This window comes from Cydia fagiglandana, chromosome 15 (assembly GCF_963556715.1).
Source record: "Cydia fagiglandana chromosome 15, ilCydFagi1.1, whole genome shotgun sequence".
In the NCBI taxonomy this organism is placed as follows: Eukaryota; Metazoa; Arthropoda; class Insecta; order Lepidoptera; family Tortricidae; genus Cydia; species Cydia fagiglandana.
In genome coordinates this window covers 15,639,928-15,659,973 of record NC_085946.1, presented here as the reverse complement: position 1 = coordinate 15,659,973, position 20,046 = coordinate 15,639,928, and the positions used below count along the sequence as shown (strand labels likewise).

The 20,046-nt window shown below is 38.3% G+C and overlaps 2 protein-coding genes across 2 annotated transcripts in view; one reads left to right on the top strand and one right to left on the bottom strand.

Annotated features, from left to right (window-relative positions):
- The window catches only part of LOC134671510 (1-phosphatidylinositol 4,5-bisphosphate phosphodiesterase), a 113,887-nt gene that overhangs the window by 59,400 nt on the left and 34,441 nt on the right, over positions 1-20,046 (bottom strand). The window contains exon 2 of the mRNA XM_063529376.1: positions 17,261-17,370. Coding sequence (XP_063385446.1) covers positions 17,261-17,317 — 57 coding nt within the window. The 5' untranslated portion in view covers positions 17,318-17,370. The remainder of the gene's footprint in view (positions 1-17,260; positions 17,371-20,046) is intronic.
- LOC134671540 (uncharacterized) lies at positions 13,648-14,930 on the top strand. Its single transcript, XM_063529400.1, is given in 4 exon segments — positions 13,648-13,765; positions 13,880-14,157; positions 14,425-14,574; positions 14,920-14,930. Coding segments are annotated over 3 exon segments (396 nt in total). The 5' UTR covers positions 13,648-13,765; positions 13,880-13,922.

Sequence of the window (20,046 nt, the reverse complement as noted above, 5' to 3'; positions counted from 1 at the left end):
TGTATATATCTACATATATATATGTGCTTCAAATCTTGCAATCGATTTTTCGACCACTTCTACTCAACCGATTTCGATGAAATTTGGCATCCGTATCAAGTCCCGGTGACAATGACTTTTTATAATATTTTCAACCCTGGACCTTAAACCCTGATGCTGCAGAAACACTGCTTACCATAACCGAGAGTATTACAGACTTGCTAGTTTAACTATATTATTGTTGCTATGAAACAAATCCTTAGTGACTTATTACTGACTTCCAACTCTTCAGTTCTGATGCTGCACGGTTACTGCCTGCCGTAACCACCAGGATTGATACAGTTCTGATACTAGAATAGGATTTTAAGTATTAGGCAGGGGCACTTGCATTTAATAATGGCCTCCAACTCCTCGATCGTGATGATGCAACATTACTGCCTGCCATAACCGACAGGTTGGAGAATGTGTCAATTTTAAAGTAGTGCTCTATGTTTTAGGAAGAGGCATTTACGTTTAATATTGTCCTCCCAAGTCATCAGTTCTGATGCTGCAGGGTTACTGCCTGCCTTAACCACCAAGATTAATAAAGTTCTGATTTCATAGTAGGATTTAAAGTATTGGACAGGGGCACTTGCATTTAATAATGACCTCCAACTCCTCGATCGTGATGATGCAAGGTTACTGCCTGCCATAACCGACAGGTTGGCGAATGTGTCAATTTTAAAGTAGTGCTCATTGTTTTGGGTAGAGGCATTTGCGCTTCATATTGTCCTACCAACTCATCAGTTCTGTCTGATGCTGCAGGATTACTGCCTGCCTTAACCACCAAGATTAATACATTTCTGACTTCAAAGTAGCATTTGAAGTATTAGGCAGTAGGGGCATTAGCATTTAAAAATGACCTCCAACTCCTCAGTCCTGATGATGCAAGGTGTGGCCTGCCCACACTATAGGTATAGCTTGGAAAATATGCGAAGTCCCAAGTAGATAATCATTTTAGTATGAGGGCGCTTCGAGCCTTCGACCTTACGCGGTGCTCGGCTTTTGGCCTTCGCATTTAGACATGAGCACTAACCTGCCGGACGCTTCGGGCCTTCGGCCCTACGCGGTGCTCGGCCTTCGGCCTTCGCAATTAAAACACTTAACCATTGTTCTCTGTTCGAACCTGCCGGACGTTTCGGGCCTACGGCCCTACGCGGAGCTCGGCCTTCGGCCTTCGCAATTAAAACACTTAGCCATTGTTCTCTGTTCGAGCACTAACCTGCCGGACGCTTCGAGCCTTCGGCCCTACGCGGAGCTCGGCCTTCGGCCTTCGCACTCAAGACACTTGAACCATTGTTCTCCGTTCGAGCACTAACCTGCCGGGCGCTTCGGGCCTACGGCCCTACGCGGAGCTCGGCCTTCGGCCTTCGCAATTAAGACACTTGAACCAATGTTCTCTGTTCGAGCACTAACCTGCCGGGAGCTTCGGGCCTACGGCCCTACGCCGAGCTCGGCCTTCGGCCTTCGCAATTAAAACACTTAGCCATTGTTCTCTGTTCGAGCACTAACCTGCCGGACGCTTCGAGCCTTCGGCCCTACGCGGAGCTCGGCCTTCGGCCTTCGCACTCAAGACACTTGAACCATTGTTCTCCGTTCGAGCACTAACCTGCCGGGCGCTTCGGGCCTACGGCCCTACGCGGAGCTCGGCCTTCGGCCTTCGCAATCAAGACACTCGAACCATTGTTCTCTGTTCGAGCACTAACCTGCTGGGCGCTTCGGCCTTCGCAATTAAGACACTTGAACCATTGTTCTCCGTTCGAGCACTAACCTGCCGGGCGCTTCGGGCCTACGGCCCTACGCGGAGCTCGGCCTTCGGCCTTCGCAATTAAGACACTTGAACCAATGTTCTCTGTTCGAGCACTAACCTGCCGGACGCTTCGGGCCTTCGGCCATACGCGGAGCTCGGCCTTCGGCCTTCGCAATTAAGACACTTGAACCATTGTTCTCTGTTCGAGCACTAACGTGCCGGACGCTACGGGCCTTCGGCCCTACGCGAAGCTCGGCCTTCGCCCTTCGCAATTAAGACACTTGAACCATTGTTCTCTGTTCGAGCACAAAACGTGGGGCGTTGGAATAAAAATACGTTGGGAAATATAATACATTCATATATTTGGAAAATAAATATTAGTAAACATAACTAGAAATCATTATAACACAATTTTACCTTTTTCTACGTCATACCTAGCACAGAAAGGTCCACATTTCATTGTATATTTTTACTTTTATACCTAGATCTTACTCAACATTTTTAAATACTAACGCCCCACGTTTTTATTTTAGTCTGAGAAAAAAATCCGATTAATACTTAATCCACTGACATAGTGTCGAAAAGTGGCGTTTAGAATCAGACTCGAGAAAACTACATTTTGCTACACGTCTTGCATGAATACTGCCCAGAAAAGAAACATAGGTAGTACATATATATGTAGAACTCCGATTAGTATAATCATTTTTATTTTCTAGTTTTTGGTACACATCTGATTAAAATAAAACCGTTTAACTTAAAACTTTTTTACCTTAATTTTATTTGACTCTCATTTTCATCGGAAAATTGCTCTTTCATTTTCTTCTTCTTATATTATCTTAGAATATAATTTGGCGCAGTGGGTAAAAAAAAAATCCAAAAATAATGCGTACCCAAATGTATTGTATGTATTATAGAACTGTTAAAAACTGAGAGTGGAAAATTTTTAGATTTTCATTTTGTATGTATAAAACAGCAATAAAATGGCATTCCAGTGAAAAAGTTAGACTGAGCAATTTTCCGGTCCAAAACACGCCAAAAAATTATATTTTATTATACTGGTATTTCTGCTGGGATATTTTTTTTGATATTTCATATATTGTTGCAATACGTTACATGAATATGTCTGGTGAAGAAAGTTTGAACGGAGCATTTTTCAGTAATTTAAGACTTTAGGTATTTACTTTAATTTTATTATTATTATTCTTTGGAAATTTATACAATACTTTTTATTTATTGATACTTTATCATACTGTAAAGTTTTTTCTGGCTGAGGAATTACTGCGGGGTCCACTACCTTTATTTACTACACTACTTGTAGTAATACACAATTAGTACAATTACACACATAAGTGAACTGTAACAATAGACACATAAGTGTTTGATGTAGCTATGTGCAAATTGCAGAGCATTCGCAAAAACCGGACAAGTGCGAGTCGGACTCCGCTGTCCGTCTGTCTGTCTGTCACCTGGCTGTATCTCATGAACCGTGATAGATGATGAATACAACAAATATTTTTTGTTATAACGGCAACAGAAATACATCATCTGTGAAAATTTCAACTATCTAGCTATCACGGTTCATGAGATACAGCCTGGTGACAGACAGACGGACAGTGGAGTCTTAGTAATACAGTGCCGTTTTTACCCTTTGGGTACGGAACCCTAAAAAACCTGCTAATATCTGGAAGCTTTCATGAGAAATTAGCTATTCTACATTTTTTGTGCACATTATATGCACGTGCACGTATGCAGTGCAGTGCACGTACCTATATAACGTACACTCATTCGGCGTGCACAGGCCTTCAATGCACAAAACACATTACCGATAAACAAATACATTGTGTTCATTGTTATTTGTGTTTACGTCTATATTTAACCACAAAACTATGTTTACGTCAAGCTGCCATTGACAGGAATTTAAATCGGATTTCATTGATGCGATTCACGAGTCTATAAATAGGCAATGCTTATCGCGTGAATCAGAGCCACAGATTATCTGAAGTGTATCTCATCGCCATTCTTGCTGAATGGAACGGCCATTGATATAATTCTCATTTAGACAGCGGGTTAGCGCGACCAAATCTCTATGGCTTCAAAATACTAATATAGGCTAGGGCTAGTATTGTGCTTGGCTTTGACGATTGCCCAGCACTGGACCAGCGAGATGGCCATGCCATGGTTGAGAGCACGCACTATGGAATGGGCCCACGTGTAGATGCGTATGCACCATCGCTGGCCCACTACATTTGATGTCCGGACGACCGACACCGCAGCCATCCCATCGCCATCCCGCAGCGTCATAAGCCATCCGACACCTCTACCCTCTCTATACACGCTCGCCCATCTTAGTGGGTCAGTATGATGGCCCATCGTGTAGAGGAGTCATTACCTACAACACCTACGTGTTGTTAAGGCGGACCTGATGATTTGTTTAAGGATAGACTACATACATACATCACTGGCTCAGTGACCCAAAAAGGATCTTGGCCTCTGACACAAGAGAGCGCCACTCTGCCCTATTCTGTGCCACTTCGCGCCAGACAGTAACAGTGACAGTTTAAGGATAGACTACTTTATGCAAATCTACTTTGCTCAGGCCAGGTCAGGCCAACGTGGGCATGTTTGTCAGTGCACGGTGGCTCAATTAAGGCATGTCGGTATCTAGATTACGACACGGACAGGAGAATATTTAAGTCTATGGTCAATGTACGCAATTCTTTGTGCTTTGCGTCCATACTTCAGAGCACATAGCTGCACGTCGTGTACGTCTCGCAATAAAAATCTTTACGATGTTACGAATTGAGTAGATTTAGTAGATTCCCTTGTTTTTCAAAGAGTACATAAAAGTGTATAAAAACCATTTCCATGTAAGATTAAACTTCAGATACTGCCATTGGTCCTAAAATGGTGCATTGAAGTATTTTATGGCAGCCAGGACTCTAAAACAGTCGTTATTCTGCCATTAAACGTTGCAAAACGAATGACAATGTGTTTAACTGTCTGTTGAGCATGTCTTCATAATAAAAAGTTAAAAGTCCTAGGTATTATATGGTTGAGGAAATATAAAGTGAAAATGAGCCAACAAGATCGGCTCACTTTATAGTTTATACACGGTGGCCATAAAATAAGTGCATTCCCGTTGTCAGAGAGAGAGCCCAAGGTTTTGGGATTATACTGAGCGAAAAAAATTTACCGTTCCAGAGAAAATGGACCAGCCAAAATGGATATGAAACAGACAATTTTTTTTATTCTAATTCGGGGTTGGTCTTTTTGTAAAAGTTGATGCTCGGTATAATCCCAAAACCTCCCTGCCAACGGGAATTGTCGACGTCTTTAATACATAAGTAGGAAGACTATTTTTGTACCGAGATTATTTGCGTAAGTATTATGCACATATTTACAAAGCACTTAGCCTGTAAACAAATTGCTTCCATTAAGATTATTGGATCACTTGTGTGCTAAATATTTATGTTTCACTTTACTAGTGATGAATTATTAAGAATATTTAAGTCATATCAAAATTAGCATTTGAGTTCCCGCGGACTCATTTCTAGGTTCGAAATGACTGCTGTGGAAAGTGTGGAATGATTAAATTGTTTTAAAATATATAACGAGTACGATTATGACCGTGACTGCTTTTTAAATCCAATTTTGTTTACTCCGAAATCAAGCAATGTTACTATCCGGTATCCGGCCGGATAGTTATTTGGCCGGTTTTTGAGATACAGTCTGTTAAACAATAGTGCAAAAATCTGTATGTTTCAACCCTAGCAAGTAGATCCTATTGAACGACGTGACATGTGTCAATTTAATACCTCCAATTGAGGGGGGATTTAAATCTTCTCGGGGCAGAGGTGTACGGTTGGAGCCGGTAAAGGTTTATTTGACGTTCATAAGCGCATTGTAATATGCCTACTTGAATAAACTATTTTTTATCTTTATCTTTAAAATGTAAATAACTTTCTAGGGTTGTCAGTGATATAAAAATATTTCATTATGATGATTTTGTTTGAGTTTTTAATCTCGTTTGTAGATCACTTAGATAACACTAACTATTCAGCTCGGTCTTTGAGATGTTTCACCCTGTATACGTACTTTTGCGTACGATAATGCTCAATGGATCGTATATCGTACCGGAGCTCAAATTATCTTACAATATCTGCGGGAGACCGAGCTTTGCTCGGAAAACATATAAAAACTCAAAAATGCGCGTTTTCCTAGAGATAAGACCTAGCTAGATCTTAGAGGATATAACCAACGGAGACGCCATGTCTAAAATTTTCGGTACAAAATAGTCTGCAGTTTTTTGCGGGGGAGGGGCACATTATCAAATGTATAGGTACGTCATGTCAGACAAACGTCAGTCCATACATATGGTTGACATGTGGTTGACCATTGGCCGCCTATTTTCGACAAAGGGGAACGCCTGTTAATGGCGGCTCCATTGTTAATTACTCCGAGAGCTATAGTCCGTTTTTTTTAGCATTAGAAAGAACTTCGCAGAAGTAAGCTTGTAGTTCCAAATTCGGCACTTTTAGCGGTAATAATTTGAAGTAAATTATATGTATTGACCATGCTACATTAGATAATTCAATAATTATTAACAATTAAAGAGCCTGATAAAAACTGCACGCTTGCTTCTGTGGAGTTCTTTCTAATGCTAAAAAAAACGAACTATAGATCGATTTATCGCCGCCGAAAACCCCCATGTAGCAATTTAATCGAAATCGGTTGCCCAGATCCCCGAAATATATAAATAAACAAGAGTTGCTCGTTTAAAGGTTTTAGATGTATAATTATCGTACGATAATGTGTGTTACGGAAAATCCCACTCAACTCCAAACACTTGTATTGCACCGATTGCACGTCCCAATTTCCGTGTTAAATCAATCATACATCATACGGATATAGACGGCCATTTGCAATCCACTTCATATCTCAATCGGTCTCAAAATAATCGTTAGCTGTATTGAGCAATGTGTACGACTTGAGATTTACAGCATTTTGTGGCTTTTGCATGCAGGATCAGTATCGCCGTTATGGCTCCTCTACACGATGGGCCAGCGCCGGCCACTCCAAGGGACGCATTTACGCGTTAGAGGGAGCGAGTGATACAATACAATACAATACTCTTTATTGCACACCTCACATACACGTAGTTTACAATAAATGATATTGCTATCTCATTCTACCGCATGGCTGCAGTGGCCGGCGCTGGCCCATCGTGTAGAGGAGCCATTATACGCGCCACCAGCATGTGCATCCGAGGCACACGCCACCTGGTGGCTTGGTTTCGACGACGGTGCCGCCTGTTGGAACTGTGAATGATGTTGGCGTGTGCCTAATATACCATTGAGTTCGTATATGTACCAACATAAACTCTGGCTATATAGAATAGAATAAGTCTTCTAAGACAGATGTCACATTTACATATAGGTCATTCTCATGTATTTTAGTGGGAACAACCCGACAGGTCAACATGAGCCAAAATTGTCCGCAGGTAGCAGAGAGGTTTTTGCCCATCAAAAGACATAGTAAATCAAGAATCATAAAATATCAAAGCATTAATTGAGTACCATTATTAGTGTTTGCAAAGCTGAACAGACAGCTATGCACATCGTGTGCACTCAGGTGTACATTTCCATCCGATTGCATTGCGATTAGGTGCAACCCAGATAGCATCGCCATCGCAGGTCATCTGTCACTATGTTTACGGACCCAGTGCGTCCTCAGGAACGCCAAAGAGGGTGAAACGCCGGAGTGGGTTTAGTGGGTAGGGCCAAATTCTCCCCCCCCCCCCCCCTCTCGCCACGAGAGGGATAATCCGTAACTGCATTCCCAATCCTTATTCCCACTCCGTCAAAAAAATGGTGATCATCTGTCTCAATCCAATCCAATCCAATACCCAGAATCCCCTGGCTTTTTCCCTATTCGAGGTCAGCCCTCCTAGTACATTTGCGCCAGTCATGGCGATTCTAAGCCAGTTCTGGCGTTAAGCCCATCATCATCATCTGTCTCAATGTCAATTGTAAATACAGAACTAGTGCATAGTTGTTTTCCATCGTATTTTTTCGGAAACGTTCGTTGTTGTCATGCTACTTCTATCAAACTCAGTAGGTACTTATTGTACCGAGACTGATTGAAATAGCAAGACACGTTCGTACGCTTCCGTGACAATACGATGAAGTATAAATTTTATGCATTAATACTGTATTTACAAATAAATCACGTTTATTGCATGGGAGCCCCACTCAAATATTTCTAATATTCTGTTTTTACCTAGTAATCATTTTGTTGTTATATCTAGCGGCAACAGAAATACATCATCTGTGAAAATTTCAACTGCCTAGCTACCACGGCTCATGAGATACAGCCTGGTGACAGACAGACAGACGGACAGCGGAGTCTTAGTAATAGGGTCCCGTTCCCGTTTTTACCGTTTTGGTACGGAACCCAAAAAGATATCTGCAGCGTTTACAAAACAAAAAGCAAAAAACCGGGAAGTGCGAGTTGGACTCGCGCACGAAGGGTTCCGTACCATAAAGCAAAAAAAAAACGGAAAAAAATGCAAAAAGAAAACGGTCACCCATCCAAGTACTGACCACGCCCGACGTTGCTTAACTTTGGTCAAAAATCACATTTGCTGTATGGGAGCCCCACTTAAATCTTTATTTTATTTTGTTTTTAGTATTTGTTGTTATAGCGGCAACAGAAATACATCATCTGTGAAAATTTCAACTGTCTAGCTATCACGGTTCGTGAGATACAGCCTGGTGACAGACAGGCGGACAGATGGACGGACGGACGGACGGACAGCGAAGTCTTAGTAATAGGGTCCCGTTTTACCCTATGGGTACGGAACCCTATAGTTCGTTTTTTTTAGCATTAAAAAGAACTCCACAGAAGTAAGCGTACAATTTTTATCAGGCTCTTTAATTGTTAATAATTATTGAATTATCTAATGTAGCACGGTCAATACACATAATTTACTACAAATTATTACCGCTAAAAGTGCCGGATTTGGAACCACAAGCTTACTTCTGCGAAGTTCTTTCTAATGCTAAAAAAAACGAACTATAAAAACAATGTAGGTTATTCATTTTCAGACTGATCTAAAAAATCGAAATAGTGTAGAATTCTAGATAATATTTAAATCGGTTTAGCCAGTGGGTGGACAACTGGACAATGCAGTGACAATGACAATAACAAACGCGTGTCTCTGCCAACGACCTGCTGAAATGCAAAATGGCTATAAATATGCTTGTTTTGTTTGCGTATACAAATGCATTTTAAATAACATCGGCGTTCTTCTTCTTCTTCTTCCTCGCGTTATCCCGGCATTTTGCCACGGCTCACATAGGAGCCTGGGGTCCGCTTGACAACTAATCCCATGATTTGACGTAGGCGCTAGTTTTTACGAAAGCGACTGCCATCTGACCTTCCAACCCAGAGGGGAAACTAGGCCTTATTGGGATTAGTCCGGTTTCCTCACGATGTTTTCCTTCACCGAAAAGCGATTAGTAAATATCAAATGATATTTCGTACCTAAGTTCCGAAAAACTCATTGGTACGAGCCAGGGTTTGAACCCGCGACCTCCGGATTGCAAGTCGCACGCTCTTACCGCCAGGCCACCAGCGCTTCCTATAACATCGGCGTTGTTGTACATAATTGGCCCTATTTACTACACGGTGGTTTTTGCCTCGCGTAAATAAGAAAAATATTCCTAATTAAAAAGGATTTGTCGACGTATTTTGGACTATCCTGTATTTTTGCATATTAGCTTTATGCGTATGGAACTAGAAACCACCTAATACAAAAATGAAGTAGAAATTAAAAAGGGGCAACACTGTAGTGTCGTCCCTTTCAAACCAATTCATATAAGAAAACGGGACGACACTACAGTGTTGCCACTTTTTAATTTCTACTGTTATTTGCCAAGCTGTAGGTACTTGAAAGCAAATATTTTCATAGAACACATTTATTTTTAAAGTACTAATGTATTTGTAGCATTTTATTACTTCGAGGGCGATATAATAGAAATAATGTTAACCAACAGTTCACCATAAAAGTTCCTTTAAAAAACTCGTATCTCACTTGCCAAGGCTATTTCAAAAACAACCTTACTGCTATAGAGATAAAAGTTAAACTTGAATAACATTTAAATAACAAAAGTGACTTGTGTTGTGTTGATTGGTTGCCAAACATATGACGATCGTAGAGTACATTGACACGTAAGATAAAGATCAGGGTTGCTTCCGATCTGGGCTATAACCGGGGATTTTTCTCTGTCACTCTAATTACGCCTTGCGAATTTGCGAATTTCGGTTTTCGCGGTAGCCGCTCTGATACGTCCAGCTCTGAATGTCGAGTTCGAGACTTAAGGTTTCATTTGGCAATTATCAAAGGTTTGCATAGATGGCGCCATCATAGCTTGCCCCTTCTTCTATGACAATTGGCTAGGCGTAGCTCACTCCGCGATTTCGTCGCTTTACAACAAGTACATCCGTTGCACACCAATTTTGGTGGCTAATAGCCATAAGCCGCGCGTGGCGGTGATGTCGCCACTTAGCGGCCATATCTGTCCTGCCGGCCTAGCCGAGGTTACAATCGCTATCGCTTCGACAACGAAAACCATTATGTCTCTCTATCACACTTCCATATTAGTGCGACAGTGACAGTTGCGTTTCGATCGCTACGGAGCGTAAGCGATCGGCATCTTGGCTACGCGGCCTGATCGTAACAGACGCGTTTTGTTAGGGAGTGAATCTTCTGTACCTATATAGTACTATTATTTATTCAGTGACTTGGCTTAAAAGGCTGGCGTCCAGTTGTCGTTGATGCCGCCGCCGTATCTGTCAATTTCCTTTATAAAATGAGTGACGTTCGCCGCGCATTAATGCCGCGATTATGACGTTCATTACGTTACTCAGCTTAACAAGAAAATTGACAGATAGAGCGGCGGCGCTATCTTATTACATTGCAATAAAGGTGACAGACCATTTCCAACGACAGCTGCATTACTGTTCATTTTACTATGGAAATAGACAATGACAGCGACGCGTTCAGTACCGGTAGTGCAGCTGCGGTTAGAAATGGAATGTTACCATAAATCACTTTTAGCGCACGCGCTGTATTGTTTGTTTATCTTATAGTACATTATTGTCGAGGCTCGGAAGTAGCTACTTGCAGGCTGAGGATTCGTTTTAAACGGACGACCTTGGGAGTCCGTTTAATTGAATCCGAAGCCAGCAAGTAGCCTTCCAGCCGAGTCATATATAGTGCTTTTCTCAAAAATGGTGCAAGAAATATAAATATCATAGAAATATTTTACAAAAGCAACGTTCTTACATATATATTTTGACAGAAAAAAGTCCTTGCCGCCTTTTTATTTTTTTTAATAAAAAAATAGAAGTGTATTTTTCTGCCGAAAATACGCCAACCTATTTGAGACATCTAAATAGTCGCGGTACTAATCATCTGTTTGGCTGTTTAATGGGCCTGTGCCTTCATTTGATATGGTCATTTCAACTTTTAAAAAATTTGGAATTCGACAAATAATGGAATTTGTATGCAACATTGCAGTCCCAAAATCGAGACTGCAATGTTTTTAACTTTTTAATTTTTGACTGACCATAAACTACGCGCTTCGCGATCTATTTTTTAGACGGCAAAGTCGACTTTGCCGTCCATTTTTGAGAAAAATAGCTTTACACGAGCAATTCTTGTATATATATATTTATTTATTTATTTCGGTGATCTCGGAAACGGCTCTAATGATTTCGATTAAATTTGCTATACTTATGGGGGTTTTCAGGGGCGAAAAAGTGATCTTCGTCTTATAGATCTCAAGTCTTATCTCTGGTAAAACGCGCATCTTTTGTTTTTTATTTACATATATGTTTTCTGAGCAAAGCTCAAGCAGATATTATCGCTATAGATTACGTTATTAAGTTAAATTAGGACATTGTATACAGGGTGTCTCTAGCTATTGGACAAAGCCGATGTACAAACCCTACGTGGGATTTTAGGGCATGTCCAATGGCTAAGGACATCTGTATAAGCACTAACTATACAATTGCTTATTTTAGTGATTTAATTATGTCATGCTCACTGCTAACTTAAATACTTATTTTGTCCTTCAATATCTTATCAAAAAGGAAACAAAAAACCTTGGCAATAAATACCAACTTTGATTACATTTCAAGAAATGAAATTGTGCCAACCTTGATCCATTTCACAAGGTCGATTGGCGAAAATTAAAAAGCTAAGCAATCGAAATCACGTTATAAACGTTCTAGGGTCATCAGCTGTGCGTTTGACAGCACTTCAAGTCGAGGAAAATTGGCCGAAGGTTTTTAATTTACAGGGATATTAAAAATAAAGTTGATCGAGTATTGAATTAAGTCAAGGTTTCTTCATCATGAAAGGATTTCTTCATAAAGGGGCCCATAGATTACCAGTCAGTTCGCCGGACGACATGGTATAATAATATACTCCGCCTGGTACTCTCTTCCCGTCTTTTCGTGGTCACGTGACTGACACAAGCCTACGTCATCATGCGACAGCGCTATATCGCACCTTTAGAATTATACTGACCTTATCCAAAATTTACGGATTTTGAGTTTCACTTATAAAAAGTCTTAAAATGATGAACCTCATCGAACCTTAATACAAAAGTGGCCCAATACTACGTAGAAAGGGATAAACTAAGACTTCGGTCTTTTTTCCCCTCCCTTTAACTTCGCGTCATGTTCGGTTTGAGCGAGACGCAAGCAGTGATATGTCGCGAGTGTTCTGAGCAGGTCGTTACGTGTTCGGTTTTGTGGCGACGCAAATAGATTTGAGTCGGTTTAGTAACAAAAATAAGGTAAGTAGACATTTTTATTTTTAATACAATAAAGACTGAATTCATATTAAGTTAATTTCATACCAAAATTGCTTTGTTACCATATGACTTGTTTAGCTTTAAGTCAGTCTTTGATTAAAAACAGTTCGATTTAGACGCCCCAATCATAAATGGGTTTATATTATAATAACGAATAATATTTATTTAGAGTGTTATCCAGGATACCGTCTTTTTTATAATAAAAATGAGCATATACTTAGTGACCATTTAAGTCATGTGTCTGTGTAATTGCCAATATTTGTTATTTAATTTATAAATGGGACTTTTTATAAAACCAGTTAAAATTTATTATTTATTTATTATTTATTTAATTATTTATTATACTAGAAGTTACAACTTTATTGTTACATACAAATGACAAATTAAATGCTGTAAATATTTTAATTAACATTCTAGGTATCTAAAATCAAAAGAATTGAGCTTCCCATATAAACATAAGTATAGAAAATGAAAAAGGGCGGATTCTATTTTAGATAAACTGAAAAAAAGTAGAAGCCAGGTGAGACTGTATATTATTATTTACATAACTTATACGAATTATCTACTTACACTTAGTCTGATGATAGTTTTTTTTTTCAGGATAACAATGTCAGCAGTAAACAGTAATTTACTACACAACGAGGACTGCAAAAGTTTGAAAAAATCAAAGTGTCTGATATTAAAATTATAAGTATTTGGTTTACAAAAATGATATATATTTAATGCTTATTACAACAACAGTTGTTTCAGGTATTATAGTTACAGGTATTATAGTTAGGTACTATAATACCTATTACTTATTTTTCAGAACACTGCTAATGATGTAAGACTATCGTTGGCGGATAATACGGGCAAGGAAGTAAATAATTATTTTTTAACTATTCATAAAATTGTTAAAAAAAGGAATATTAGAGAGCTTTAATTAAGCACTATAATTTTAGAAGTTCTTTCAGTGTTTAATAATACTTTAATATAATAAGTATTTGTGTTTCGAAATAATCCTGACAAAGAAAACAACTCGTCAAGTTACTGTTCAATAATAGACCGCTCTCCTGAAAAATCCAGTCCATACATTGACCCAAAGACGTTTCTTGCTAGCAATAATATTGAGGTGAGTTTATAAATTTACGATATATTATATTATTCGGTTATTAATAGATATATTTTATATGTCATTCCCTGGCGAGAATTTAGCAGATATTAATCTTGTTATCTGTGTTTCCAGATAAACGTTCAAAACAAAATCGAGGATATTGCTCAGAAACCGAATGAATCAGAGTTATCATCATCTCAGCAGGATGATGTACGAAATAATACGCCACAATCCACAAGGGGTTCTATCTGTATCTAGCAGTTCATCATCTGATAGTTCCTCCTCTTCTTCACGTAGGTCATCATCTACATCTTCCACATCGAGCAGCTCTGCTTGCATGAGTAATTCAAACGTATATTCCACCATAGATGGGCCTTCAACATCTAAATGCATAGGACAAATTATAAGCAGTAGAGGTCTACTGCTTATAATTTGTCCTGTACATTACAAAGAATTATCATCAATCACCTCTAATTTCCGATGAAAGCGATGTTGACTTAAGTGACTCAGACCCGACTTACTCGATAAATCTATTTGTAGCGAACATGTATCGTACGTAAATCTGATTCTAGCCCCAGTTCTAGTTCTTCGGCTCCTTCCAGGCCAACTTCCAGGGCATCCAGAGACAACGGTGAGTCTGTTCCAGAAGTAGCCAGAAGATACAGAAAACGTACCAGAAACCCATCAAAATAGAAGATACAGAAAACGTACCAGAAACCCATCAAAATAGAAACAAAATGTCACAAAAAGATTGACAAATTCAGGAAAATCTTACGTCTCGTCTATAACTAAAAAAGAAGTCCTTGCTCGTTCCATCAAAGGTGTTTGTGAGTGTATACTCATATGTTCTGAGAATATAAATGACACCAATGGACAGACCTTATTTGACATTGATTTTCAAATTTGAAAGATTGAGAGAAGACTGGGTTATAATTACATTCATAACTTGATTCCTAGTTATTTTGCAGATTTTTATAGTTCTATTCTCTAATGCAAAAGATTTCCCAAAGTTTATGATTATATTGACATTTATTAATAAGAAACAATAACAATGAGCATAAACATAACTACGGTGCCTATTATGTGATCTCTTTAGTAGAGTATATTTGTTTTTATGTTTAAATATTTTTTGAAGTAAGTATTAGTATTATATAAGATTTATTTGTTAACAGTTGTTGTTTAAGATGATAATCTTTTGTTTAAAGTGTGAACATATTAAGTAGTTATGTGATCTCAATAGGTACTAGAAAAGTGATTAAGTAGGTATTTTTCTAAATTTATAATAATATATTTTAGTAGTCCTACAGAACATCTATCAGAATGGAGAGGAGCACGAGAGGAGCATATTGTTAAAATTAGTTTAAAGTATTTAGACTCCCTATTTTTCATACAAAATAAATATTATCTTCAATGGACGCCATCGCCACGCCAAATCATTGTGATTCACGTGGCTTGTCACGCCTTTAACATTTAAAAAATTCGCAATACATTGCGTCTTAGAATAAACTTTAAAGTGTATTATAAATCAAACCAAAGGTAATTTTAAAAGTCGCTGAACAAATTTTGGTCCGTATGAGGAGTACAGCCTACAGTTTAATTTTTGCTCATATTACAGGCCAAACCCGTTATATTTCTAAAAGGATATTTGATTTGTTTGTTATGATTGTTGTTTAAGATGAAACCATCTTTTTGATTAAAAGTAAATCATGTTCGACTATTGTTATGTTTCATTAAAAATAGAAAGCGTCCCTTAAAACATTTGTAAGTTTACTATTATATTGACTTAACTTGATATGATACGTTTTGAATGTGTTATTGTTCAGCAATATTAAGACCTATTCAAAAATAGTTCATTAAAAAAAATATGATTTCAGTCGTAAAGAGACCTAAAATTGACGCACATTATAAAAAAATTAAAATAAAATAATTAATACATTTATTTTACGTGTTTACGTGTAAAAGCGTGTTAAGAAATAAGAAGAGTTTAATTAAAGACAATTTGTAATAACTATTTCACTATCAAAGCTTGGTAATCTCTATTTTTCGATGGAATTTATGAACCCATCAATCTTTATTTAACGTTTCCCAAAATTTTGCATTTTTCAATTAGGTCAGTATAATTCTAAAGGTGCGATATGTATTATAATATGCGATAACGCTATATATAGCGGCCATGTTATTGTGACGTAGGCTTGTGTCACTCTGGGAAGAGAAGACCATGTTTTATTAGACTATGGCCGGACGATATTCGCCTGTCAGTTACTCGCAAAAGGTAGCAGTGGCGAATAACTGACAGGCTGATATCGTCCGGCGAACTGGTAATCTGTGGGTAATTAAGAAATCCGATTTATACCTATCTATCCCATCAAAAACATTACATGTAAAAAGGTGCAAGTCTTGCAACGCTTCTACTACAAAAAAGTTTTGAGACGTAAAGTGAAACCAAGTCGGTTATTTTAATCAGTGCCAGGGGGTGTTAAAACAGTATCAATAAGATATCTTTAATTTGTAATACATCTACATAAAGCATGTTAAGCCCTATTATGTAACTGAAAATTCAGGGTTCTAGCTTCAGAAAATGGCCTGAATCGCTTCGAGAAAAGGATGGTACGGCCGTGCCTCTTTGTTTTGTTCGACTTGGCGGGGGCACTACCGTGCCCCCAGATTAAGTTTATTACATTTTTAGTCGACAGAAAATTACCATTGAAGCCTTGTGATTCGAATCTTTATTTATTGACAATTTTGTGAATTTTTTTTGAATGCTTTTTATATCGTTAGGTTTCAAGAATCGACGAAATAAATACCAAATCTTGATCAGTACTAACAAAAAAATTAAGAAGTTTTGCTTTGCGTTACGAAAATGTCATGCGTAAGTTTGTATATTGGACAGATCAGGGAACTCTGTCCACCAAATTTTAAGAGCCAACAGGAGTGGTCATTTCTCTATACAAACGTACTCGACTGTTTCCTCCGTGGATTTAGATGCTAGAGCAATGATTTTTTCAACGCAGATTAATATTATCAATATCTGTGTCGGTCCGTTTTGCCTTTTTTGATATAATTGTTTTTTAAGGCGCTAGAGCCCTTCAAAAATGGCCAAAATGGCCTCATTAACTATGCCGCAAAGAGAGGCGTAATATTCAAACAAAACTGAAATCAATTAGCCAAAAAAGCAAAACGCTCCGACATAGATAATTTCATAATGATTTAGATTTCCAAATTTGGTTACGATTGGTTAAGTTTTGGATGAGGAAACAGTCGAGTATGGAACCTCGATTTTTGAGATTTTTACGCAGGATTTTTCGCCTTGTCCTTATCGCACTAGTTTTAGGAGCCGCTTCCGTTAGCGAGACGGGTATATTTACCTAAAATATCTAAAACTCAGCTCCTGTTTCGTCTTAAAAAAAACAACATTTATAAATAATGAAATGGGCTTCATATTACCATCAACATCAATGTATTCAAATTAATCTGAATAAGAATTGCCATCTGAATTAAAAAAAAAATTGTTACCTGCAGTAGCGGCTCGGGCACCGGGATCTGCCAGTTGAATTCGAACCTTTTCGTCATCGCGTAGAGTTCAAATCAGATTGGCAGAATCAACGTGACATCTTCGAAGGAATCTGCAAAAGAAATGGATCTTATAAATTAATAGATTTAAAAATAGCTGGAAAAAAATACAAAGTTGACCTCGGTTCTCCGAAATATATCGCGTGAGTGACTGAAGTTGAACCGTAAGATAGTTTAATAACGTAAGTTTATATTTTCATCATCATATTATACCATCGATACTTGATGATGATGATGAAAATTTTGTTGTAATTTAATTTAGGTACTAATTATAACAAAATTTTAACAAAATTTTCCATAGTGCAAATTTTTTTCCAAAATCCATGGGGTACAAAAATAAAGTCTAGGTATGTCATTATATGTATTCGTATGTAAGATATGTAAATCTATTTCGCATTAGTATGAAAGGAAGATTATCTAATTTTTTGTACGCTATCAGGTGAACTAGGCTCGTCGTCGTGGCATTTAGGGTTCCGTACCCAAATGTTAAAAACGGGACCCTATTACTAAGACTCCGCTGTCTGTCTGTCATTCTCCAGGCTGTATCTCATGAACCGTGATATTAGCTAGACAGTTGAAATCTTCACAGATGATGTATTTCTATTGCCGCTTACAAATACTAAAAAGTACGGAACCCTCGGTAGGCGAGTCCGACTCGCACTTGTCCGGTTTTCATTGTTTAAAGATTCGCACAACAATCCCCCGATTATATATTATTTTGCTCGTAACAGGGCTCAGTCTGTGCAAACAGTAGCACTCCTAACTGAACATAGATGGACCTTATTACAAGAGGCATAAGGTCCACCGATGTACAGTACAGTGTGGGCGGTGGTATAAGGGGTCATCCATTAATTACGTCACACGTTTAGGGGGAGGGAGGGGGTCAAGAAAATGTGACATATTGTGACATGGGGGAGGGGGGAGACACAAACTTTGTGACGTCACTTTAACTTCATCAGTAATCGAAAATTTATTTCGACGATTATCGTTTTTATTCGTTTAATTTTCTTTCCTAAGCAGTTTTGGGTTATAAAATTACTAATATTTATATCGTCAAAAATAATTTGATAAAATATTAATAATACTTAGGTACTTACTTAATTCGATTTGGCGACTTCGTAGAAAAAATGTGACGTCACACTAGGGGGAGGGGTTTGCCAAATGTGACCAAGTGTGACAAGGAGGGGGGAGGGGTCAAAAAACCTAGAAATTCGTGTGACGTAATTAATGGATGACCCCTAATCAAAACATTTCAGTTATGCACGTTCGGTATTTAGGCTAAGTGGAAATTTATCCCCCATTAAATATTAAACGAGCCTTAGACATAACTAAAATCATTAACGAAAATGGAGGAGGGTCCCTTTTATGGGGGAAACTCCAAATTGTTGCGGATTTAAGGTCTTTACGAGAACACTTATGAAATTAGGATTTTGGGAATTTTATCACCTGCTACTTATAGTTCGTTTTTTTTAGCATTAGAAAGAACTCCGCAGAAGCAAGCGTGCAGTTTTTATCAGGCTCTTTAATTGTTAATAATTATTGAATTATCTAATGTAGCATGGTCAATACATATAATTTACTTGAAATTATTACCGCTAAAAGTGCCGGATTTGGAACCATAAGCTTACTTCTGCGAAGTTCTTTCTAATGCTAAAAAAAAACGGACTATAGGTGCGTCCTACTTTTGGGTCAGACTTGTCGTTATTCCTAATAGGTTTGGGCTCTACTCCCACCTTATTACACGACTGCCCAAAAAAAAAAAAGAGTGTATTGTTTTCAGCGTTCATGTTTGTATGTATATGTCGCAGTAAATAATAAATAAATAAATAAATAAATATTATAGAACATTCTTACACAGATTGACTAAGTCCCACAGTAAGCTCAAGAAGGCTTGTGTTGTGGGTACTCAGACAACGATATATATAATATACAAATACTTAAATACATAGAAAACACCCATGACTCAGGAACAAATATCTGTATCATCATACAAATAAATGCCCTTACTGGGATTCGAACCCAGGACCATCGGCTTCGCAGGCAGGGTCACTACCCACTAGGCCAGACCGGTCGTCAAGATCGGTCGGCAGTAAGATAGATAAAGCCGTTATATAGTTATAACCCTAGGGATATAATTATATGTCATAACATAGTTAAACGAAAGCGATTCATTACTATCTTACTAGGAATATAACTATAATACGTCTTTAGTTTAGTGATATAGTTATTAAAGTAAAAAAAGGCATATAACTATATCCCCAGGGATATAAGTATACCTCCGCCGCACCGCCGCACTCCTAAGTACCTACAATTATTTAACTAAACTTAATCTAGTAATATAACTATATCACTAAACTAAAGACGTATTATAGTTATATTCCTAGTAAGATAGTAATGAATAGCTTTCGTATAACTATGTTACGACATATAATTATATCCCTAGGGTTATAACTATATAACGGCTTTATCTATCTTACTGCGACATATAAATTTATTTATCGTGTGGCATTATACAGATACAGAGAAAGCATAAATCTAACTCCAGAGAAAACTAGATAGCTTCCTCGTCCGACTAACACCCAAAGCGAGTGCCCACTGTCCGGCCCGCGGGAGCCAGGCTCGAGGGGTTCAGCATTCATTGAGAGTGGAACTGTTCCTAATGGCTCCTCTACACGATGGGCCAACGCCGGCCACTCCAAGGGACGCAGCCATGCTCTCCCGCCGCCGCT